The 26,091-nt window shown below is 51.5% G+C and overlaps 1 protein-coding gene across 3 annotated transcripts; it reads right to left on the reverse strand.

The window, feature by feature from the left end:
• On the reverse strand, positions 1-25,785 carry VPS45 (vacuolar protein sorting 45 homolog). Of its 3 annotated transcripts, XM_065750161.1 has the most exons (15): positions 25,652-25,785; positions 25,429-25,563; positions 25,291-25,351; positions 23,456-23,535; positions 22,929-22,997; positions 22,510-22,647; positions 22,008-22,118; positions 20,767-20,901; positions 20,298-20,411; positions 19,538-19,705; positions 16,450-16,608; positions 15,633-15,740; positions 14,705-14,826; positions 9,340-9,471; positions 1-195 (listed from the first exon to the last, which is right to left on the reverse strand). In XM_065750161.1, exons 1-15 carry the CDS (start codon positions 25,742-25,744, stop codon positions 108-110), a joined length of 1,713 nt encoding a protein of 570 aa, XP_065606233.1. In that variant the 5' UTR covers positions 25,745-25,785; the 3' UTR covers positions 1-107. The 3 variants fall into 3 exon arrangements, with proteins under 3 accessions (XP_065606233.1, XP_065606235.1, XP_065606234.1); XM_065750163.1 differs by lacking the exons at positions 25,291-25,351; positions 25,429-25,563 and having other exon boundaries at positions 25,652-25,763; XM_065750162.1 differs by lacking the exons at positions 23,456-23,535; positions 25,291-25,351; positions 25,429-25,563.
• Positions 25,786-26,091: the final 306 nt, after the last annotated feature.

Consider the following 26,091-nt stretch of genomic DNA (forward strand, 5'->3'; position numbering starts at 1 on the left):
CTGCATCAGGGCGAAGACAGTGTGGGTCCTGCAGTCTGGGGCACGTTCCTTCACGCAGACACCAATGCCAGTGCAGAGGATGGGGGAGGCAGGAATTTCCTCGAGCTTCACCGCCTGCTGCTTGGCCTCAGCGTGGCATGGGAACCCTCGGTGCTTCGTCCGCAGAAACCTGAAGCTGTAACCTCCTCGAGAAAGCTGCCAAGCAAAGCTCAGGTTAGTCTCTCAGCCAACAGAAAGCATCCACTTGGCCTCTGAACCACACCCTTGGCACCAAAGCCTGGGCAGCCAGCAAGCATCAACTCCACTGAGCAGCTCCATTCCTCCCGAAATGCCCCATCCCATCCCATCCCATCCCATCCCATCCCATCCCATCCCATCCCATCCCATCCCATCCCATCCCATCCCATCCCATCCCATCCCATCCCATCCCACCCCACCCCACCCCATCCCATCCCATCCCATCCCATTCCATCCCATCCCATCCTGTAGGGCTCCAAAGATGGGCTCCTGGCTCATCCAGCTCAGCACCAGGGTTTGCTGGCAGTCCTGTCTGATTATTGGCAACAAAGCCAGGAAGACCAAAGCTTGCTTGCTCTCAGCCTTCCTGTGAGGATGAGAGAGCAGGAAGAGGCAGGCACCTCCCGCCGCGGCATCTTTGGCATTTTGCAGCAGGGCGTTCTGAAAACAGTCCTGGGTTGCGCTCAGCCTCCTCTCAGCCCGTTGCAAGGCTCCCACCTGCCTGGGATTCTCACTCTGAATTCAGCCTGTCTGAACCATGTTTTATGGACTGTTGTTCAAATTCAACCAATGAGCCCCATGGAAACCTCTGGGCACCACTCAGAGCTCAAGGACTCAGGAAAATCTTTAAAGACACGGTAAGCTTCATCCTTTGTCTTCTCTCTCTGATTTTCCTTGGGGCCCTAAGGATCTAAAGCCAAACAAATGGCTCAGCCACGCGCCGGAGCAATGATTCTAAAGGAAAACCAAAGGACAACTCATTCAGAGACGCATCTGGGCTTCTCAACAAACTCTTGTGCTGTGGACCATGGGCTGGAGTTGGCCAACTGGAGGGGGAAAGTCGGGGGCAGGCAGGAACCCGGACAGGTGGGTCTGTGCTGTGCCCTGTTTTGGTGATTGAGACACTCAAATCTGAGCTTACAAGATCACTCTGTCCTAGCCCAAACATATTCCCATTTAAATCACAGCAAAATTCTCAGTTCTATCTTCAAGAGCACTGAGGCTACGTGACAGTGTGAAAAATTCTGTTCTTGTTTGCAGAGCACCTTAAAGCCCTCGTACAGACGAGATCACCGCAGAGGCAGTCCTGTTTGCCACCACAGAACTCCAGCTGCGGGCAGGACTACGGCTCCTTGGTTATGCAGTGAGAGGATTTCTAGCTCAGTATATCTGCAAACACCCATTCTGTCGCCAAGCAGTCTTCAGAGGCCAATTTTATCCCGGCATCATGCCATGGCAGTTTGTTTCCAGGCTTACAGCTTTCATGAGCACACAGCCATTATGAGGGTAGATGGGCTGAGAAGCAGGTACCTGCTGTGTGCTCTCTGACCCTGGGTGAGCTGCAGCACACTGCATTCCAGCAGCCCCAGCCCCTGCACAATCAACGTGCAGCTTAATCCAACAAAGGATAGCAAGCGAGGGGAGCACCCTTGTCTAAATAGGTCTAGAAGTGGATTAAGGTTTGAGACTAATTCAAGGGGAATAAGAAAAAAAAAAAAAGATTTGAACGGGTGATCCTTAAAAGCTTCTTTCGCTGTTTCTGTTCAGTTGTAGGCTTTTCCATGCTTTTGCACAGCGCTCCCACCTGTGAAGCCAAGCGGGAACAAGCGGTGTTGCGTGAGCACCACGCAGGACTGGGGATATTTGCAGCGCTGCTCTGTGCAGCCTGGGAGGCTGCTGGGCACTGTGCAAAACCACAGGAACATTCCCGTGTGAGCTCTGAGGAGGATGTTACCAGGAGGACTGTTACTCTGGCACTGCAGCACACTTCACCAGCTCCCACGTCGACTCATGCCTTCAATATGCTGATCAAGTTATCCCAACATTAACGCTTAAAAAAGCAAAAAAATAAAAGAAAAACCAGGATATGCCGCAAATCCTACACAATCTCTACTCCCCCAGAAGAGGGAGGGGTAAGGTAGGTCTACCTGCCACGGCTGTGAATCCTGAAAGTTAAATTAAAAAATTAAAATCAAAGTCATGCGAACGCCTGCATCAATATGCAGACGCCAACCCTGCACTGCTCAGAAATACACCTGAGGTACAGGAGGTGTGTTTTGCTGGTGGTCTACAAGCACCACAACTACAGTCAGAGCCGTAGTCATCATCCCTCCACCAGTTTTATCTTTAGACTTTAGAGCCAGGCAGACTGACCACACAGGATGACTTGCTCTTCCTTTTAAAGGGGACTCCTGTTCATTTGTTACGGTGAGAAAGTTCAGAAAGTTCTTAAAAGCAGACACGGCAACCAGCCCTGAGCACCTACGGCACAACGGCCTCCCCATCACACCATCACACAAAGGACACAAAAGCATGGAGGGGACGAGGGATGCTTCCAACCGCTCCCACGCCTTGCTCCCTCCAGGCCCGGATCCTAAGGGCCAGCCTAGGCGTTCCCCTGTGGGCACCAGCATCACGCAGCAGGCTCAGCCAGCTGCATTCAGCACCAAGAGGCAGCTGAGCTATTGTTGAAGTGGGTAAGTGGGTCAGGCTGGCATCCCCTCGGATTAGTCACAGCAGATTCCTGCTTAACCTGTTCCCTGGATGAGTCAGCCCCTCACACCCTATATTCCCTGGGCCTCATTCATCCCTTTTTAGACATTCCTGATCTCTTTTAACCCGTTCTCTAGTGGAAGTTCCTCGCAATGCAGGCGGCTGTGCAGGAGAGGCACTGAGCTGTGTGCTCGGGATTGGTGCTGAAGCCGTTTGCCAACAGGAAGGAATCACTTTGCTTTTTATTTAGGAAATGGCAGTAGCTCTACAGCTCCCAGCCAAATGTACTGGGCTCCGCAGCCCCATGATTACATGCTTTGCTGTTAGTCCTAGCCCTAAAGCTACAGCAAATCCACAGGCTCCAGAAGCTCTTTGGTATAAGCACATGGCCCCTCCAAAAAAAAACTGTACTGAAATCCTCCAAGGGGAAAGTCCCTGGGAACCCACAGATTTCAATCCAGCACAAATCTGGCCTAATTTATCTGGGTGCCTCAGTCCTCAATAAATGCTGTGGCCAGACACCGAGTCAAAAATGAACCCTCACGTTTATCATAACTGCAATTTAAAAACTTATTACATAGGTATTTCTCAAAAGAACTCACAACTAATGATCTTCAGCCTCCCAGCCCTCATTACAGCTCATCACATCACTGGGAGAACAGAGAGGAGCTCTGTGCTCAGGTTTTCATGCAGCAGGCGGCTCTGCCCGGTGCAGCAGAAGAGCCACACTGAGCAGGAGCGATGCACACAGCGGGCACATATGGGATCTTTTCCACGGGGCACAGCCCTGCAGGGTGCATTGCCTGGGCTCGTTGTACAGGAAAGCCCTTCCTTATCATTCTCAAAATCACATCGTAATCCAAGTGTTTTTAGTGGGGCAGCCAAAATTTCACAAGCAACAGGCAGCCAACCCGGGCTCGTTACAGAAACAATGAAAATCTCGAAAACTGATTTTTTCCACCTGCTGGATGTATTATGAATATTTGTATTGTTGTGCTTCCGTACACTGAATGTGAAGGGGCTGCCTGATGGTGTGTTAAATGGAGGAATAATCTCCAGCCAGAGCCTGTAACCTCGTTTATTTACAAGAAAACCCTCTAACTCTTTGCCTCACTTCAGAAATGAGCACTGCCAATAAAGGCCTGCTCTTATTGGCATATATATGGACACAGATCCATGAAGATCAACACGGACACGTTCTCCTCGACATCACCGTGCAGCATAAGGGAACTTCAGCAAGGGCCTTCCCATGCCCAGTTTGAGACCTGGCAAACACAGGGTGTGGAGGGGCACTTTCACCCCCACGCTCTTCAAGCACCCCATGGGACCACACGGACAGTCTCTTCCTCAAATAAGCTTCTCACCAACGCAGAGCTGTAACGGCCAGCTCCGAGGGCTCGTTTGTGCTGTGCCTGGAGAAGGAGTGCTCTCAAAGCCGTCCCCCACTCCATAAGCACAATGTCGATCACAGTTTAAATTGGGCTGTAACAATGAAGGCACAGGATTAGTGCGCTTACAGGGGCTGCTCCCTGCATCCCTCTCAAACTCTCCTTGCTTACCGTGACCTACCAGCCCTAATCCAGCAGAAATAGGCAGCAGCTCATTCAAGGAAGGCTGGTGGATTAGTGGGGCGGTCAGAAGACCACCACATCAGGTTTGCTCACGTACTGGTGTCTCTGCGGACGCAGCCAAATTCCTCACGTGCTCTGCTGTGACTGCTGCGGACAGGACACTTGCCTCCTTTCCTCAGGTACCTGGTGGGAGCTGGCTCGCTCTGCTCTGCGTGCCGCTCCTCCTGCAGTGTCAGCCGGCCCCTGAAAATCACCGAGATCCTTGTCGAGGAAGCTCTGCTGCCATTACCGGTGCGGCCTTTCACCCTTCAGGACATTTGATTCAAGCCGAGAGGGAAAAGCGACTCACTGGGACGGGGCTATTTCCAGAGCAGGACTCCTGAGAGCCCTCGTCTCAGCGCTCCCAGAGAGGACCTGTACTGTTCGCTCCCTACAAAGCAACAGCCTTTTACATTTACTTTTTCCACTTCATTCCAGAAATGCACACTCTGATACCGTATCCTCATTTTCCTGTAAATAATTCAGAGGCTGCAACAGAACTGTCACGGTAGGAGCCTTAGCGAGCTAATGTTCCTCCTTACGGCACCAATCTAAGGAGTGCAGCTGCAAACCTCGAATGTCACAACGCTCAGAGACCTTCTGGTGCAAACAGACAAAGCAGCAAGCTGCCTGCTGGCACCTCACAGGTCAGCAGCAGAGGGGTGGGAACCTCAAACTAACACCATCCCTGCCTGCCTGTCCTGCTCACTTGCACAGAACCACAGCGGTTGGAAGGGACCTCCAGAGATCAGCGAGTCCAACCCCTGCCAAAGCAGTTCCCTACACCAGGTCGCACAGGTAGGCGTCCAGGTGGGTCCTGAGTATCTCCAGGAGACCCCACCGCCCCCCGGGCAGCCTGTGCCACTGCTCCTCACCATCACCGTAAAGAAGGTTTAATAAGAGCAAGTGTAGAGTCTTGCAGCTAGAGAGTGCGTGCCCCAGTACAGGTTGGGGGATGAGCTGCTGCAGAGGAGCTGTGCAGAGAGGGACCTGGGGGTCCTGGGGGGTGACAGGTTGGTCATGAGCAGTGCGTGCAGCTGTGCCACTGCTCCTCACCGTCACCGTAAAGAAGTTCTTGCGCACATTTTGCGGAACCTTCTGTGCTGCAGTTTCTGTCCGTTCCCCCCCGTCCTGTCCCCACACACTGCTGAAAAGAGTCTGGCCTCGCCACTGTGCCCCCCACCCCTCCGATATTTCTCCCCCTGGATCAGGTCCCCTCTCACTCTTCTTTTCTCAGGGCTGAACAGACCCAGTTCACTCCGCCTTTCTTCGAGGGGAGATCCTCCAGGCCCTTCCCCATCTTTGTGGCCCTGTGCTGCACTCTTTCCAAGAGATCCCTGTCTGTTTTGGACTGGGGAGCCCAGAACTGCACACAGTGCTCCAGATGAGGCCTCCCCAGGGCAGAGCAGAGGGGGAGGATCCCCTCCCTCGACCTGCTGGCCACGCTCTGTTTCATGCACCCCAGAATGCCATCGGTCCTCCTGGCCACAAGGGCACACTGCTCATGGTCAACCTGTCACCCACCAGGACACCCAGGTCCCTCTCTACAGAGCTCCTCTCCAGCAGCTCATCCCCCAACCTGTACTGGTTCATGCAGTTATTCCTCCCTAGGTGCAAGACCCTACACTTGCTTTTGTTATAGCTCCTCCTGTCTCTCCCTGCCCAGCTCTGCATCCTGCCCAGGTGTTGCTGAATGGCAGCACGGCCTTCAGGCGTGGCAGCCAATCCTCCCAACTTCGGATCCTCAGCAAACTTGCTGAGGGTGGCCACTATCCCCTCATCAAGGTCACTGATGAAGATGTTGAACAAGACTGGACCCAGCATGGACCCCTGGGGGACACTGCTGGTTACAGGCCACCAAATGGACTCTACACCGCCAACGACAACCCTCTGCGCTCTGCCAGTTCTCAACCCACTGCACTGCTCACTCATCTATCCCACACTTCCTCAGCTTTGTTATAAAATTAATAATATGTTATAAATTAATAACGTTATAAATTTTCCTTCTAGACCAAACACTGCCAGGTTTCCTCCATTCCCGCTCCTGCACTGATTTTTTGCTGATTGTGCTGCACCGATACTCTGCCAGGGCAGGTCTTGACCTCCAATCTGGAGTGAAAAAACTGTGCCACCTTCCTAGACTCGCTCTGTTTTATTGTATTTAGTGTGGTGTGATGACAGCATCATCCAGGTTCTCAGTACAGACACTGGTCAAGGTTTGATGCGGGGCTGTGGGAAGATGTCAAAATCAGCCTCAAAATGCAATGGCAGACTGAGAGGTCGCACTGGATGTCAGGCTGAACATGAGACAGCTCTTCTGCGTCCTTACAAGACGACAATCCACTTAATTTCTTTCTTTTCCTAAGAGCAGCTAGTTTCTAGCTGATCTCTCTAGTTCCAGGTCTGGCTAGCACAGGATTTAGTTCAAAGCCACTCTAGAAAGTAGGTTAGGGAAGCCTGGTAATTTGGGCAGGCACTGGCTGGCGTGTGGGCTAACACAGACTTGCCTCTGTAACCCAGCACATGACAGCACTTTGCTCCTGGGCGACCACCAGCTCAGAAGCTTTCTCGTCAGTTGATGTCCAGCAAAAGAAAGGGCCACGTTTTGGAGAGGGAATTCAGTGGTTTGGGCATTTTTTTCTTAGCAAAGCAATGACAGTAACCACTGGAACACCTTGCTTAAGAGTTGTCACTGCTCTGGGTAGGCAGCTTTGGAGTCTGAAAATGTGAAAGGGGAGGGCGAAAGTGCAAGAGCATTAAAAACAGCACACTGCACTCTAAGGCAGCAGCAGTGCACAGACATGGCCTAAAACCAAAACCATGTTTAGCTCATGCACCATACCTGCGTTCTCCTGTCAGTACTGAGGTCAAGGAAGCGCTTGGCAGCTGTACTTCTGACACACAAAGCCTATGGCACCGACACTGTGTGCCTCCTGAGCTCCAGAGCACTGCTGGGGCACCCAGAGTGGTTGGTCAGCCCTGGAAATGCTGCCCACAATGCTGAGAAGCACAACTTCTTCCCGTGCAGCACCGCTCTGTGGGTGCTTCCTCGGGTCATGCTGGAGCTGCCCTTCCCTCCCAGCTTGGTGCTCCCTCTCAGCTCCAAGCAGCTGCTGGACACCCCAGGGCTGTCCCGGGACTGGATTTCACCACACTCCCTGCTGCAAAACATGGGAGAGACGCGTGTCGCCTGTCACACTCCCTCCTCCTGAGAGCACTGTCCTACGGAGGCTGCCCCACTGACTGACCTCTGGCGTCCTGATAGACCTCACGTACACAAGACAGGGGACTGCTTCCTACAAGAACAAAAATCATTCTCCTGGAATAAGATGATGGGATATTGCAGGGGGCGATTCTGTAACGGAGGGCATTCTTCCTGCTCAGATGTCGTTCAGTGGAAGCGAGAGACAGAGGCACATCCGTCAGGGAGCAGAAGCGCTTTCAAAGTAAACTATCTGCTTAGTTAGGCACCCAATGGGATGGAAAGGAAAGAGGTCACCCGAAACCGATCAAGTTCAGAATCCTAAAGTCTGGAACCTTGTCCAGCATGGGTCTGACAGTCCCAATTTCCTCAGCCTGTTTCTCACCTGAGCTTTCTGCAACACATGCAACAATTGCCTCTGCTTGGCTAGCAGCAAGCTGTGCTGATTGACAACAATCCCCACCGTGATCTACGTTTTCAGCCAGCTGCCAGAACATCCCAGACAGTGCCCAGAAGATCTGTGAAGCTCAGTGTGCTCCCTGACCTGCTCTGTCCTGCAGCACCGAGCCCTCACAACTGTCAGCCCTCCCAGACAGCAGTGCTATAGGCTTGGGGCAGAACGGCTTGAAGAATGGAGAGAGGAAAAGGACCTGGGGGTGTTGGTTGATGCTCGGCTTAACATGAGCCGGCAGTGTGCCCAGGTGGCCAAGAAGGCCAACGGCATCCTGGCCTGGATTAGAAACAGTGCAGCCAGCAGGAGCAGGGAGGTGAGCATCCCCCTGCACTCAGCTCTGGTACGGCTGCACCTCGAGTACTGTGTTCAGTTTTGGGCCCCTCACTGCAAGAAGGACATGGAGGCCCTGGAGCGTGTTCAGAGAAGGGCAGCAAAACTGGGGAGGGGTCTGGAGCACAATGAGGAGCGGCTGAGGGAGCTGGGATGGGTTGGGGTGGAGAAGAGGAGGCTCAGAGGAGACCTTACTGCACTCTCCCACTTCCTGAGGGGGGGTTGTGGTGAGGAGGGGGTGGGCCTCTTCTCCCTGATAAATAACGACAGGACGAGAGGGGATGGCCACAAGTTGCGCCGGGGAAGATTGAGATGAGATCTGAGGAGGAATTTTGTCTCTGAAGGAGTGGTCAGGCCCTGGGATGGCCTGCCTGGGGAGGGGGTGGGGGCACCATCCCTAGCGCTGTTCAAGAAGCATTTAGATGAGGTGCTGAGGGATTTGATTTAGTAGTTGGGTAGGGATAGTAATAGGAGGATGGTTGGACTAGATGACCTTGTAGGTCCTTTCCAACCTTATGAACTTATGAACAGCTTGGAGTGCAAAACAAACCCATAGAGAAAACTCTTTCCCCAGGGAGAAATGCAAAAGGCACAGCCAGTGCTCTCGATGGTGGCAGAGGGTCTGCGAGCAGCGTGATCACAGAACTCCATTCTAACCCTTGGTGCGTTAACTTCACTGCTATTGAATGCAACTGCTCCACATTCCAACAGAAGCAGTGAGACCACAGTCAGCTCCGCATCCCTGCGTGCTGCAACGGCTTTTCATTCACAGTACAGGGTATGGCGAATTATAAGCAGGAAAATATATACAAATCCACTTCTTTGCCCTTGCATTCAGCAAAGCACGCGTTAAACCTTCAGCGTGATAACACGTCCCTCAGCCACAATGAGCAGCGCGGGGCTCAGAGCGCTCAGACACGCTGCCATGTTTTACTGAGCAATGAAGATCCCTCAGGCACCGCCAGTTCACATCTGTGTCAGCAGTGGTGAATGCCTGGCAATAGGGCTGTTACCTCCTGCTATTGTGGATGGTGGTCCCGCCCAGGACTACTCGGACACCCGGGTTGGAGCGGTTCAGGTTGTACACGGTCAGTGCCTCCTCGTACGTCGCCCCTCCGATGATGAAGACAATGATATCCTGGGGCCTGTAATACAGAACGGCATTACTCCTGCAGCAGCCACGGGCACGGAGGCAGCAATCCTGCTGCTTTATCTCCCCACATCATCCCAGTGCATCACAGAAATGAAACGTGAAGACCGACAACAACACAAGGCCCATTAAATCGCCGTTACAACACCACCTCTCCTGAACATTTACACACTGCTCACGGTGCTGGCAGCCTCCTCAGCACACCCACACCCGCATCCCTGCGGAGCTCCACCGTGACACATCACCAGTGTTTAATGCACGACGGAGATGCTGCTGCGGCTGTTCAATTCAGACTGATTTGAAGTCAAACGAGGACAGCAGTGGGGCTGCAGAGCTCTCGGGCTTGCTTGGAAGGGCACAGACCAGCTGCAGTTTTGCTGGATGATTACAGAACGGGGGATTTATGCTTGAGTTTACCTCTGAGGTTACATTTCCTAAGTAGCCCCGAAATACAGGATTTCACAGAGGGAAAAGGAGAAAGGGAGAAGGGAAGTGTCTGCATCTAGCAAAGGCAAAACCTGGCACATCCCCTGCACATTCTGCTTTCAAGGGAAAGCTGGGCCTTCCCTGCACCGCTCTCCCCAGTTCCTTAAGCTTTCCACTCTCAGGGATAGCAGTGTGCTTGCCACCCAGAAATCAGCTTTTGCCACCACCTCATCTTTTTGCCTGCGTTCAGACAGGCTGCTTTGAAAACTAGATGTAAGTGTGCCCAAGTCTCTTGGGAATGGAAACCAAAGGGAAGGAAAGGGTAGCAACGAAGTGTTCTGGTAAGAAGCTGTAGATCGTCAGAAAAAAAGAGGTCTATTGATAATCCTTACAAACCCATTTTTATCACGATAGAGATGTGCCTAGCAGACCATGCCACAGCTCTAATGAAAATACCTTTCAGGTGAGGAAGCCACAGTTCCCTAAGTCCTGTGGGTCAGTACGGACCTGCCAGGTTAAGATATCTTTACTAACTGGATCACAGGAACAGGGAAACGAAGAAGGCAGCTGATCTTAGCAGCAGACTGAAGCCCACAGCATCAACCTCCAATACCATCATTTATGCATTTTAGGTTGGAACTATAAGAGACCTAAGGATTTCACTGGAGAAGTGTGGCCAGCTCCCACGTGCTCCTCTGGAATATCACAGAATCATAAAGGTTAGAAAACACCACAGAGATCAAGTTCAGTGCTAACCATTGTCCACTGTGCCCACTTATATAATCCAAGAATCATTAAGGCTGGAGAAGACCACTGAGATCATTAAGTCCAACCACCAATACATCCTAACCATCAACCCATCGTCTTAACACGAACCAGTCCATGAGCCTGCCGCCGTCTTTCAGTGTCACTCAGACACGTACCCTGCTCATTCTCATCAAACAGTGCCAAGTCCCGGCATCGCAGCTTTTCCCGAGGACTTAGGGTTACAGGATTTGCTCTCACACGATGTTGGACCTCCAAAAACGAGGTGGCTGCGTATTACCAGCGGTCACTTCACAGACACAACGCTTGGCTGAGGAAGGGAAACTGTGTTTCTTGCTTAAGCAAGATGGAAGATTTGATAGTTCTTCAACCTCAGGGCCAAGAACAGAGAAGTATCTCACAAAGGCATTTACAAATGCATTAAAATAGGTTTGAAAGTGACAAAGTCTGCTTCAAACTACATCGGGCTAAAAAGGAACTAAGTATAAACAGGAGAAGCAGCAACAAATGAGATCATTCCTCTCTGTGTCACTCTAGCACTCCTCTACCACCAGAAATGAAAGCATGAGCAGACTTATACTGCCAGGAAGAGCCACTTAACACAGCACTCATGAGGATTACATATCAAACTGCTAAGGGAAGCTGAACTAAGAAATCCTATAGATCAAAGTTTGGAGTGGGTTTTATATATACACATCACTAGCAAAGAAAATATATATATACACACACATACATTTGCGCCGCAAGAAGAACAAAAGGATTTGGGTGTTCGCATGGAGTGCCCAGGGAACAATTGCTTCTGTCACGACAAACAACGAGCAATGTGGAACATGAATAACCCCAAGACAAGTCCCACTAGCACTAGTGGGAAAGCAATCTACAGGAACACCACCTCCAGCTGCTGCGCTCTTCAGCTCCAGTTTGTGGATGTGGCTACGCAGTGGGTCTCCTTGGCTTAACTGCCAACTGAACAGCTGAATGCTCGAGCTTTTCACAGAGGATGAAGCAACTGCTCTGAACAAACAAGGACACAGTCAGAGTTTTGGCTCGAAAAAACCACGCAAAACAGCAGTCACACCAACCCAAGGTAACACACATGATCATGAAGTACATGATATACATGAAGTAGAGCAGCAGCACTACCTTCCCTCAACTTTAGGGTGGCACTGTGTGAGCTCAGACGAAAAATGACACAGCTGAGTGGTGCCATATCACATGCTGAAAGCTGATGTTTCCAAGAAAGGGGTTTTATATTTGCTGCCTAGGGAGACATCTCACCCATCCCTTCAGATGTGTGTCACATTCATAATGGCGAGCTGCTTCCAACTTCTTCCTCTCCTCAAGCACTCAAGAGCAACTCGTCCTTCAACACAATCACGGGAGAAAGACCACACTCAGGCTGTGAGTCACAGCGTACCCAGCACTGGATGGCACCGGTGAGCTCTCGTGTGTAAGCACCATCAGGCCCACTTGGTCTGCTGGGACAAATGCCCTGATAAAGAAATTCCCAGGCAATTCCAAAGCACAAAACCAGGAGCTCCACCAGAGGGCAGGCTCTGCTCCTAGCTTTACTCCTAGCCAGTGCTCTGAGTGTGTCACCAACCTTCAGAGGCACTTCACAGCGCTCAGCGCAGCTGGGCTCCCACTGACCACAGCAATGGGAACGAGCTTTTCTGGTTGGTACTTTCCAGCAGAAAGGTGGAAGGGACTGCAGGCTTGTGGCATGCGTCAAAAGGGCGCTATTTAACACAGCAGGAAAAAGCAGTAAAAGAAAGCAGAATTGCTTACTGCTCTCCGAGGAACCCTGCGCAGTGTTCTGCAATGAATCCCTCTTCCCCACTGCTGCCAAATTGCACAGATTCGCACCGTGAGCTTTTCCTCCCTCGCAACAGTGTGGTGTGCAATACAAAAAGAAGCAGTTAAAGAGAATCCCTTTAAATCCGCTGCTGTGAGCAGCTGCCTCCCTTCGATCAGCCAATACAAAGCCTTCTGCCCCGACCTGCTGCTGAACCGCTGCCAATGTCGGTAACGCCGCCCCCTGGGAGCACAGACAGGAGACGGTTGAGCCCTGTTTGCCTCGGGCTGCAGTGAAAGTTCTTTGAAAGTATGTCATGTAGATTCCTCACTCCACTCACGTGGCACTATGACAACAGCACACAGCGGCCCTTTTTCTTCCAAAACTGATAGTTAATAGCTGTCTTCAGATGAGGACCCATTTTCATGATCTGTAATATTCGTACTCAAGAGACAGAGAAGTGCTGCACCTCCATTTTAACAAGCCAATAAAGGCCAGGCACAGAAGTATTTTGGCATCGATGTTTTGTCAAAGCTACAGAACCTCTGATTCCTAGAGTTCTCGTGTCTTACGCTGAATAAGATTTTCCCATAAGGGAACGGCCCCAGAAACCACGTGCCCTTAAACATCTGGAGAGGAATCTAAGTGACACAGCTCAGCAGAATGGAAATGGGTACTGAGAACGAGAAAACAAAGGTCAGAAAGCCACGTGCTTGCAGTTAGCTCAGAAGCAGCTGGGCTCAGGGCTGCACGGACGCAGTGTCTGCTGTTCTGCCCACACTGCTTCACGATCCCATCCCTCCAGCTCTTTTTGTTGGGCTGAAATGCATCTCGTTTCAAGGAGATGGAGAATGGCATTCTTGCTGCTGTATCTGTTGCTATGGAGGGGCCTTGATATCTCACACTCATTAAATAACCGCCCGTGTATCCTGTGCAAAATCCACCATTGTAGTTTTTAAGGGAAAATCTACAGTGAGGCAGGTAGATTTTGGTCTACCAATGACATACATAAACAAACTGATTCTTGTATGACGAGATTTTTTTTCAATTCATAAAGGAAGTGATTGATATCCCCTGCTGTCAGCTTGGCATAGAATTTGGATGCCCCCCCGTTACAAAACACATTTTTGCTTTCATCAGGTAGATGTAAATGCCCCAAGGCCGGGCCAAGCGTGGAGACCAGTGTGTGTGTGTGTTCACCTCAAAGAGCCACACACAAACAGTGGCTCCTGCCCCTCCCACCCACCTGACACTGCTGACTCTCGGCCCCCAGGCCCACTCCCCCCTGCCCCAAGTGAACCTAGAGGTTTAATTTAACTCGAGCTTCCCGGCAGCAGCCACCTCATTTGCTGAGAACTGCTACCTGGACTTTCTTTTCTGCCTCACTACGAAGGTGGCAGTTGCTGATAAGAAGCCAGTCATATGCAGCGTGCCAAGGGCGTGATGATGGTTGTCATGCCGCAAGCAAAACCCTGGGGCATTCAGCAAACATGTGAGAAGATTCAGAGGATAGCCGCGATGGTCTCACCACACATCACCCACATGAACCAAGGCAAGATCTTCCCCTCAAAGGACACCACTACCACGAGGAGTAAGAAACGCTCAACCAGCATTTTGCAGAACTTGATGGAACTTACAGAAAGGAAACTGAGGCACCAAACAGATCAGTGAAGGCTCTTAGAGAACTTGTAGCCCTCTCTATCAGCTCAGCGCCCTCCCCCTTGAGGCCCATATTCATCTTTAATGACTTCACTGACAGATCAGCCTAGCTCTAGCAAGGTCAGCCAGAACCCGACAGCCCCAGTTCTTGCCAATTTCAGCTCTCGGCCACATTCTGCAAGATCCCGTTCCAATCACAAATAGTACCTGGCTCAGAAGGGAGAGTTAGCAGCTGGACTGGCTTCGGTTCTCTGCAAATAAAAGCCAGATGGCGTGGACTGAAGTTAGGGGGCACGCTGAAATCCACCACGTGAACATCCCGGCAGCTCGGTGCAATGGCCTTATCCCTACCTACTTTCAATGGGAATGTCATGTCTTGGTCAGCATTGAACATGGAGAAAAGAAGACTGTATTTCAGTTTTAATAGTCTGCCATCTACCTGAGAACTTTAATACCTACTCGATTGAATCATTTCTTTGCAAGCTTGATTTTTCACCTCTGGGCAAACAAGAAAGCAAGTGGGAGCAATGAGAGGAGCAGATGCGACTCAATTCCTGGCGCTGCCCAGCAAGACCCCACATACCTGTCACGGAGGGTGTTGGGACCCAAGTAGGGGTACTGGCTATCCTTCAGCTTTCCTTTGATGAGCTGATCCAGCGTTTCCTGAAGGAGAGGCTGGTGCTGTGTGTACACATTCTCAACACCCTACAGTGCAAAAGAAGCTCCTGTTATGAATTAATACAGCACGGCAGCATGCTGACAGAGCTGACAGCAAAGCCACGCTCAGAGCCCAGTAATCCGATGGATATAGCAAATACCAACCACTGAGCCGAGACTTAGAGGGGCTTTTCAGCAACCAACCTCCGCTGTCTAAAATGAGAATCACACCTCTAACGTTCAGTGCACTTACTGCTAAATCTTGGAAAAAACATGAAACCTCTGCGTCACGGTTTTAGTTTTTGTATCAGTACTCCACATTCATAGCATCACGCCACGGTGGGACTTTTAAGAGTTACTGCAGCAGCTCTGTCTTCTGAAGAGAAGAATGAACGACAGCCCCCATGGGCCAGGAAAAGATACGGCACTCTCAGAAGACTTCATTTTATTATTTTCTGTCTTCCAGCGGGAGGGAAAAGATCAAAGAGCAGAGAGGTCATAGGATCTCTGTCTCTCTCTGGCTCCCTGGTGGTCACTGTAGCATCACAGACTCAGTATCAAAAACTCGCTTTCGTTGCCTGATTTATTAGCTTCAGTCCCAGTCACAGCAGTTCAATACAAACTAAATAAGTTTTTTTCCTCGGATCATTCCTGCTGTTCTTTTTTTTTGTTGCTCCTCTTTTATTTAGGCCAATCCCCCCGCCACCTTTCTGCCCATGGAGCACGTAGGCCCCCTGTCAAGAAGTCATAGTCTATGACACCTCTGAAAGCCAAAACACGTGGCACAAGAATCCTGCCCCACCACTGCAACTTTGACTAAAGCCGTCGCTATTTCATCCGTGGCAGATCCATACCTTCAGTCCTTTGAGGAACTGTTTGGTGATGGCTACAGCATCCTTGGGACCGAACAGGTCGCTGCCCCGGACCCGTTTCCCTCCATATTGCACAACAGCAGACACGAGCTGTAGGGAGAGAGGCAAAACCAGAGTCCAATTAATCTGGGAAACAAAATTCCAGGCAGTTGTTCGATCAGGTCAAATGGAGGCACCAGAACAATGACCGAGAAGTCGGAGATTGATGCAGTCCAAAGAGAGGAAAGAAGGAAGTACTGTATGAATACAAGATGCGTGCCACGGCTCTGCCTGCATAAGGAGAGGCTTTCAGTTCCACAGTCCCATGCAGTGACAGCACATCTCTTACACAGTGACATCATTCCGCCTCTCCACCTCCTCTCCAGCTGCTCACTACGTTGGTCAAGCTCTGCCACGCTCTCCCTCCCAGCCAAGCCCCCCTTACTGTTCTGGTTAAGTTCCTTGCTACAGCTATTGCCGACTCAGCAGGAGGTGGAGAGGGAGAAAGGAAGCGCGCACCATGCCGTCTGCATGCCACACACCGGTCTAGACTCCAGGCAAGCACAGCATCTCTGCTTTGTTCAATTCTTCATAATATCACTGATTTTGGAAATGGAAATTAAGTTTATTTATGCCTTTAACACCTGCAGGCCCCAGTCAAGCCCCGTGCTCCTTTTGAGAGGTGTGGTGCAATTCAACAGAAAAAAGTACTGTGCTATGTCCAGGCAAGCAACGGGCACTGCCACCAACCAGGAACAGTTTGACAGCTGCGTGCCCTCCCGCCACAGCCATTCATCCAGCAGGAGAAATACTGCATTACCTTTCGATATCTCTCTGAAACGCCCCTGTCCTTGAGATCTGCCATCAGACCTGGGAGGCTGCTGCTGCTGTGCCGCTCGTAGTGCAGGGCATAGAGCATCACCAGCCGGGCAGCATCGAGCTCTGTCACCTTGGGGTTACGCAGGAGGCGCCGCACGTTCTGCAGCAAGATGCAAAGTGGGATTAACGGAGGGGCCTTCAAAGCACATTAAATCAGATGAATATCAGTCCCACTGCCTAGTAACCAAACTGCGTGCACTGTGACATAAGCAACAGAGCCGAGCTTTCTGTGTGCTCTGCGGATAGATTTATTGGGGTGTAATGCACTGTAAGTTGATCTCACGAAGCTGGGAATTCTCTGTGATGCTCCATGAAGCGCTGCACAGTGCACCCAGCGCAGTGCACTCCTCCCAGATGGGGCACCTGCAGATGCTTGTAGAAACTTTCAGTTTCCGCTCACTCCTTTTCCAACCTGAGTACAGCAAAAGCTGAGCCACCACAGTGCCAATCAGCAATGAAAGAGCGCTAGCTAAACTATGCACCGTCTGTTTTCTTGCGGAAGGAGTAGGGATGAAGCATCGTGGTCTCAGACAATCTCTGGGTGTGAGATGTGGGGGGTGGGAGTAAACATAAAGCATCCTGAAGCAAAGGGAGAATTAAAGCATGGGAAGGCAAAGGAAGACTACTGGGGAGGTAAATGCAGCAAGCCACGGTTATTCACTTCTAACACGCAAATTATTACTCTTTCTGCCGGAGAGAGCGTGGCAGCATTGTGAGCACCGTGCACATCGGGGAGCCTGCCCGCCAAAGCACAGACCATTCCCAGAGAAGATTCAGAACCCCCGAGCGTGCCATGCACCTCCAAGGGATGCAGGCAGGACACGGTAGCTCGCACAAGCTGACCGTTGGCCTTCCGAGTGCTACTCCTTCACATTACAACAAAAGCACTTATTTCCTCTCTGCAACTTCCCAGTCGCTGCACAGAGCCATAGAGCGGAGATGCCGGAGCTAACAAGAAGAAAGACTGAAGCCAAGCTGGTAGCTTAGGTGAGCAGTGGGAGCAACAGCCTTCCTATTGCCAAGCCTGGAGATGTATCTGAAGGAAGAGGCGTCACCACTGATGCCTGCTTGCCGGATTTGGGGTCCTGGGCTGGCAGCACAGCGGCAACGCCTGTGTAAGCGGGAAGCTTGGGAAACAGAACAGCTATTGTCCATCCGAGGAACGGGATCCAAAACCTCCCGTTCACCTCTCAAGCTTCATGTACAATGTCAGGATTAATAAGAGACCGGAAAAAGAATAACCAAAACGTGCGGTAGTCGAGGGCCCTTGGCCACCACAGACATTACCAATTGCTGAGATTACATCAGTGGAAGCACAACTCTGCCTTTATTTTGCGCACTAGTGCACTTCACTGTGCCTGCGTCCTTGCCCCTTCGCTGCCATTAGGAGGATGCAGCAGGGAACAGCCTGGGGCACTGCAACTAGAGAGATGATGATCTCTCTCGTGTAGAAAGATACCACTTCCATTTCTTCACTTTGCTTTGATTTTCTAGCTGCTATGTGGTCTTCAGTCACTCTCCGTTGACAGAAACACAGCAGAGCCCTTTAGGCACGTAAACAAAACCGGGCAGCCTGTGTGCCTTCAAAACCACAGAAACGCCGCTCGGTGCCGACTGAGACCTGAGTTAGCATCGAGGTGGCTCTAGCCAACAACCTTACCACCACAGCATGAAGTGGGGGCTGACCTCCCTGCACCTCCACCCGCTTTCCAGCACTGCCACGTATCCCCCTAATAAAGCCGTAACACGCAACTGCTCCCCGTCCAGAAGTCTGTCATCCCTTTGGCCAGGGATCTGAGATAACCGATGACAAAAAGACCAACGTTTTCCAAAATGACACCCACGTTGCAACACTCGTGCTCTGTGCGAAGCCTTCAGCCGAGTATCTGCTTGTAACATCAGGAACAAAAGACCCCGGTACAGACACGGTGTACTGACAGATTAGAAGTCAAACATCTGACAGCCTGACCCACACAGGACGACACGGCAACACAACCTCAGGGGCTGTGTTCAGCAAACGTACTATAGAGTTACAGCCCCACTTCAACACTCAGTCACCACAACATTACCCAATGTAAGCTATTAAATCACATCTATCTGCTCTCAGAGCTATCCAGCTGTCGTGACTTGTGCAGGTCTGCACTGATTCACATCAGCTCAGGATCCGGTAATAGATGACGATGCTCAAAGAGCTGATGTTACTTAGCCACCCACTCGGAGAACAGAATAACAGAGGTAAAAACCCATCTATTTCACACCTGTTGAAAATGTTCATTTTTGTTTTCTAATCAAAGCGTAAATTAAGTCCATTATATGGTGTAAATTCTATCCCAGATATAAAAAAAAAAGATTCGCTTTCCAGTACCGAGTCGGTGGTTGAACTGTGCTGCAATGGTCATTCTTAACAACACTATTTTCTTCAAGGAGTCAGCAGCCACCGTCCATCATTGCTGCCACACTGGCAGATATGAGGTCAGGTCGTGGAATGCAGCGAGGCAGCGCGGGGTCAAAACTTCAGCCTATATCATCTTCAACACAAGTCTCTTTCAGGCTTTTTCAGTCCTCCCTGCCAAAGACATCTTTTATCTAAGAGGCTTACCAGGGTTTTATATTAAAAAAAAGTAAAAATCATCCCTTCAAGGAGCAGTCTGGTTTAGCCATGGATTTCATTTCATCTTCTTCCCAACAATTACAAGAAGCTTCTGCTAAGGGTCCAAGTTTCGTTTTCCTGGTGTCTGTGCAGGCAGTCTGTCATATCCCAACCAAGTACATCTAATGCAGGAATGCTGTACTGTGAGATGCAAGGACAGAACCTGCAGAGGTGCTTCTAAAGCGTTACTAACAATTCATCCCCATCTGAACCGAGTAGGTAGAAGAAGAAGAATCCCTACATTGTACGTCCCTACCCTGCAGGACATCTGCACGCCAAAACCCCTGATCCTCAGCACCAAACAGCCATCAGCAAGAGACCAACAGGAGCAAGTTACCCAAATTCAAAGGAGCACAGCTAGGTTCTGGGCCCAAGGTACCTGGAGGGCACTGGAATGGTCATTGTGACAGGCCAGCTCCTGCTCCACCTCCGACACCTCCAGCAGGCCGCGCTCACCAACCAGCCGAGAAAGCTCTCCTACCACTGTCACGTGCTTTGCTACGGTGCCTGACATCTTCTTGAACTGAGGGTAGTTCTCCACGAACGCCTGTGGGTGGGAAAACAGAGCAGCGCATTCTAGAGAAGAAAAGCAACAGACAGCAAGACACAGTTTACACCACTTATGGCTGGGTTGCACACATCCACTGACAAGCTGCAGGAACACGGATGGTCAGGTACCTCCAACCCAGAAGACTGAAAGACTGGACAACTTTTGCTGTACATTTCGTTTACACTCAAAATAAAAGGACACATAAAGCAACAGCAGAGCCACTGCCAGGACACTTTCTCTCTTCCGTAGTGACGAAATGAGCAGCCCGTGCTGCAGCAGCTGCCAAGGGACCCGCCTCAGACGCAAACACTGCGTTAAGCCAAGGACCCGAGCTAGAGCTCGTCACTCAATCGTGGGGCTCCTGGGACCCAGCGGGCTCTGAGCGGCAGCTCAGGGAGCGGTCGGGACGAGAGGCTTGCAGGCTGTGCTGCACAACGGCCGGCTGCAGGGACTGACCCCGGGAAAGAAACACAGTGCCCCCACACATCACTCACTGCAGAGGTCTGAACTGAACGTGCACTGTCAGCATACGGTCAGCAGTGACCTGCACCGTCCCGCAACAGATGGCTTTAACAAGTCCTGTGTGTACCTTCATATCTGCTATGGATTCCAGCTTCTGCTGCTCCTTAGGTTTCCTCTTCTGGAAATCCTCCATGAGATTCTTGATGTTACTGCCAATCTCTGCAAAGTTCAGGTACATGTTCTGCACGGAAAAAGGAGCGGATCTGAGAGAAAATCACGAGCACGCAAGTTTTGATAGAGCTAAAAACGCAGGGGCCCTCAGCACCCAAAACATTTAGGTGCCATTGCAGATCACCTGCCTGACATCCGAACTTCAGCAAGCAGCTTTGTGATTGGTACGGGTTTTATTTAATGCTATCAAAACACTGCCTTATTGCACATCAGACGCTGCTTCTGTGACACAGTGACTTTCACCCTCCATTAGTTTTCCTCACCTTAATGCTCAAAGTCACTGAAAGACTGAAAGGCTCCAAGAAGGGAACCTGACTGCGGCACCACACGCATGGAGACGCTCACCAGAAGACAGAGCCACCTACATTGGCATAGAATTCATCGTTCTCGGCAGACAGGACCACTTCTCGGAGATCCTTACTGATGCCCGGGACACGTGAGAGGTCAATGCGGTTGTTGTTGATCCCCAGCAATTCATGAACCATAGCCTGGTACGTCCACTGACACAGAGGGGGAAAGAGAAAGACAAGTACCGACTTTAGTACGGTATCACACAGCACTGGAAAAGATTTCAGGCTGAACACAAGCTCGTTTTCCATTCCTCTAGGGACGCAGTGGATTCAAAGTCCACTCCTCAAACTTCTGTCAGAACATTACAACCAAAAGAAATCCTGATGCCGCCACGAGGGCATCGCACTGAGAGGTGTCGATGCAAACACACAGGAAAACCACTCCCATCTGAGGATGCTCACTGCACGTATATTCATGGGAAACGGCCCTAAAAGCAGAACAATTGGGATTAGGATCCCTGCTCCAGCAGCTCTATTTGCCACCATTATCTCCCATTCCTCCTCCTGTGAATGGGCATGCAGTTTTGGCTGCAGAGGTTCTGCACTTAAACTACGATTTCCTACACGCTCCTGTGCTCCTTCTACAACAATAGGAGACCACGGTCCTGTACATCAGTGAGTTACATATTTACCCTGGGAAGACTGGTTTTAACTTAGAGAGAAAAGTGAACGCCAATCAGAGTGCTGACACGCCTGATGCTGCGTTCACATTCACCTGGCTCTCTCTTCTGGACAGAATCTCCACGCGGCAGACAACGCCTCGGGTGCGCTGCTGAGGGCCGTCCTCAACTCTACAGACCACAGGTGAGCTCGGCTGCTACCAGACTGTCCCAATGCACAACGATCACCATCCTACACCACCACCTTCCTGAAGGCTGCCTGCAGCTGGGACAGCCCAGGGCGACTTAAGAGTCCAGAGCCTCCCCCACAGAAAGGACAAGCAGCCTGCACAAATACACCACTTCAAATAACACTGCGGACACACCGGGATCTAAGTGCAAAGTATGTCATACGAAAGCTTTTGCGGTCTCATTTCTGGCCACATCTGCCTCTGAAGCCAACGTGCACAACCCAGGCTCCATAGTCTGAAAAGCTGAGTCACGACATAAAAGGATTTAAAAAGAGCACGGGCAACACCTGCTAGCCTCAAACACAAACCAGCCCTGTCTGGCTGTAAGCCACTGCCACAGCGTTCTGTGCACTCCCAGAACTCACGCTGTTGTCTCAGCCCCTTGCACACACGTGAGATGATTCACCTGGTTCAGAAGTGGGGTGATCACATCATCTGAGCGGTCCAGAATGAGGAGTAACGGAGGAACCTCTGTGCGGCGGAAGTCGAACAGCTCATACTCTTTAGTGATTACTTGCTGGTGAGAAAGGGAAGGAAAAAAACAACCAAAACAACACTCGATTATACGTATACCTGGAAAAAGTTCCCCCTTACTTCTTCAACAGCTGTGAATAAAAAGAGAAAAGCTGGAGAGAAATCAGTTGTGCTGCTATCCTGTCTATGCCTACGCTGCTACTGAGAAAACACCTGCTCTCAAAAGGCATCGGGTGATGCACTGCAGCTCATGGGACTTGTGAGAAATAAGGACCCTTGCTTCTTTGATGGGTCAGGGGGAGGCAGAAACGAGGGATGTGACCCGCCCAAAGCCACAATGCATGGAAGAACTTACAAGGACTGGCTGAACAACATTAAGAGAAAAGATTAAACAAAAAGAAGTTGCCACGCTCACTTAATACTGCTCACTGTACCTTCACGCATTCAGCAAGCCTCTTTGCTGGCTCAGAAGAGAGCTGGTACCGGATCATGGGGCATTTCTTCAGGGACAAAAGCAGAGCAGTCAGCCCTTGAGTTGTTCTGGACAGCTGGGCTGGATCCCAGTTGCAACCCTAGAAGGAAAGGTTTTGTATGAGACGGATATGCCATTCCCAAACCCCTTCTCCCATAAAGCTGCACTTCCCTCCAAGGGGACTGTATTTTGACTAAAGGAGCAGTACCAAAAGTGTATCCGGAACACCAGATCCTGTTCTGTGAAGACCAGCCAGCCCTTCTGAGCTGGACACAGCACTCTGCCTGCGGGGAACCACCACCAAGCCCAGTCTGCTGTGCCCACTGGGCTTTCTGTTAACCATAAAACAAGGCCCGGGAGCAGCACTGGCTTTCATCATACCTGGCAGCAGCCCAAGAGGTTGAGAGAAAAAACGTGTGGATTCACAGCAATGTAATCTCCATAGAACTCCTGCCAACAAGTGAAAGCAAACAGTTAGTGCCCTGCCAACTCCTGTCCAGCCGACAGGAGCGCGTGTATCGGCAACATCGAAATCCTAAGCGCTGCACACATCGACTCTGAGCGTTTCTCCTGCCTCCATACTCAAAATCCCACCACTTCTGCTCACACCTTCACCGTCAGTTTCTCTCGTGCTTTTCATGCACGTCACTCTCTACCGATGCCCCAGACCACACGTCGCAGCCTTGGGAAATGCAGATGCCAGCAGTGCCAGCAGTGCCAGCAGTGCCAGCAGTGGCTTCAGCAACTGGAGGGCGGGGAGAAACAGAATTCGTGGGTTTTCTGCAGTTGCTGCATACTGTTCAGGACCTACAGAGTCCTCCCACTGCCACGTGCACGTTTGCTAGCTCGTATGTTCACCTCCTAGTGCTTCTGAATTAAAAAATCTACTTAAAAGACTCAAAACTCACCTGAACTTCTGCCACAACTTCCTGTTCATCGGCCTCAGCTAGCGCCTTGATATCGCTCTTACTGATCACATTACTGAAATCTGGAAGAAAATAGCAGCAAAAGATCAGCCGGGCTCTGTAAGCGACACAGAAAACACCACAGCACAGTACGACCCGCTTCTCCCCTGGAGCAGGAGTGGATTACAGCAGAGACCACCTGCCCTCACCCCTGCAATTATTATGCAGATTATTATGCAGATTATTATGCAGATGGTCTCTTACCTCTCCTTGCTCAGCACACGCTCCATTGGGCGACGCTGACAGCTGTAGTTAGTAGATTTGTAAAGGTAAGAGATGACCAGTATCAAATAGTTTAACACTGCGGACAACTTAACACAAGTGGAGCTTCTCCGCATCACCGCGGCAGTAGGTCACCACCACCGCTCGCAAAGCCCGCACCCTGCAACCCAGAGCTGCTCCTCCGGCACTGCGGGGGACAGTACCAACTACAGGCCGCCTCAGATCACTGCCCAGAACCTCACGTGCACGAGGTTACGTCACAGCAGAACGGCCGCTGGAGTTACCGTGCTTCACTTCCAAACCCTTACGATATTCCACAGCACCAACAGGACGCGTGAGGAACACCTGCCTGACCCACCGGGCACTACGAGATGCAGCGCGGCGGGTTCAGTCCAGCACTGGGATGTGAAGTTGTGTCCCTAAATGACTGACCTTCGATATTCAGGCCAGCGCCTCATCTCTCCCTGTTTTCATTGTAATGGAGGCACCCTGAAGTCAGTATCAAACTTATTTCACGCTCATGGAGCACTGTGAAGCTTTACAATCCAAGTTTTCAGGAATAAGTCATATAAGAGTAACACAGATCGTGGCATTGCTTTATAAAGATCATTTATCAGTTGTTTCAGTTTGGCTATTTTACCTTATACGCACGTAACTTTTTCCAAAAGAACTTCATATAATGGCTTCAGTTGGAAGGGATCTGAGATCTCAGAGTTCATTTAAATGCCCCTGCCATGGACTGGATGCCCCTTCCCCCCCCGCACCCCCAAATCAGCTTGCCTCTTGTAGCTTAGAACCGTTCCCCCTTGTCCTATCGCTATCAACTTGTGCAAAAAGTTGATTTCTCTCCAGCTTACAAGCTCCCTTTAAGTACCGCTGCTGCTCTCAGGTCTCCCTAGCACCTTCTCTCATCCAGGCAGAATAACCCCAGCTCCTTCAGCCATTCTCTGCAGGAGAGGCGCTCCAGCTCTGCGATAATCTCCATGGGCACCTGGGGCCCAGTCCTGGATGCACTACTCCAGATGGGCCTCACGAGGGCAGGGCAGAGGGGTACAACCCCCCCCCCGCCCCACCGCCACCCCTCTACAGGTGCAGCCCAGGACACAGTTGGCCTTGCAGGCTGATAGCGTGCACCGCTGGCTCATCTCCAGCTTCTCGTTCACCAGGACTCCTGAGCTCCTCTCCCAGTCTGTACTCGTATCTGGGAGAGCCCCAACCCAACACCGCGCCCTCAGCCCTAGTGAGCCTTGCTGGGTTCATGCGAGCCCACTCCTCGTCCTGCCCACGTCCCTCTGGATGCCATCCATTCCTTCTGTCGTGCCAACTGCACCAGTCCACTCGGTGCCATCAGCAAACTGCTGAGGGAGCACTCGATCCCACTGTCTGTGCCATCGACAAAGACGTTAAAGGGTAAATTTAGATCTGACAAGGTAAACAATGTAAAACCTCCAATTCAGACATTTTCAGCATCTCAGCAGCACTCTGCAGTGGGGGGGGTCGGTATCTCCCATCAGTGCTTCACTGAACGTCAGAAGCTCTGAACAGAACGTACTTACAGATATAATAGATGCTGTACTTTGGCCTCCGCAGCTCCTGGATGAGATAGTCCACGTTCTCCTGAACGAATACACAGCGACAGAGTGGGGATCAGAGGGGTCAGCCCCATCCCCCATCCCCTCGGGGAGGGCTCTCACCTCAGTGGGCCGCAGGAAGCAGACGGCCTTCAGGTGTTTCATGGGTTCTCTGCCGGGGGAGTCGATGCGCTCGAAAAGGTACACCTCCTTCTGCAGGATCTCAGACTGCGTGTACACCATGCTGACCGCGCCGGGCTGCGGGGAGCGCCGCGTCACCGCGCGCCGAATAACGGCCCCGCGCCCCGCCCGGCCCGGCCCGGCCCGGCCCGGCCCCGCCGCTCACCGTCTCCCGGTCCATCAGGAGCACCTTCATGCCTGGCCCGCTGTCCTCGATCATTTTGGACACGTACTGCTTCATGGCGAGCACCGCGTTCATCTTCGCTGTGCCACACAGCTCAGCCCAGCACGGCTCAGCCCCGCTCCGCCACGCTCCCGCCGGGAGGTTCAGACCCTGACCGCAGCCGCCGGCAGCCGCGCGGCGCCACACTTCCGGCGCGCCGCACTTCCGCTCCTGGGCTCCGCACTTCCGCTCCTGCGCGCCGCACGGCGCTGGACAGCGGCTGCCGGCGTCCCGCTCACATCGCTCTCGTCTCTCCGCTTTCCGCACAGCAGAAGCGCTTTCTGGCGGCGTCAGCCTTCTTTCTGGAGATCATAGAGTCCCACCCCCTGATAGAGCGCGCAGTCGGCGGCCGGACAGCTCTGGACTGTTTCCGGGGAAGGAGG

The sequence above is a fragment of the Cyrtonyx montezumae genome, unplaced genomic scaffold (genome assembly GCF_038088225.1).
Source record: "Cyrtonyx montezumae isolate F1298 unplaced genomic scaffold, pur_monq_1.0 scaffold_66, whole genome shotgun sequence".
Taxonomy (NCBI): Eukaryota; Metazoa; Chordata; class Aves; order Galliformes; family Odontophoridae; genus Cyrtonyx; species Cyrtonyx montezumae.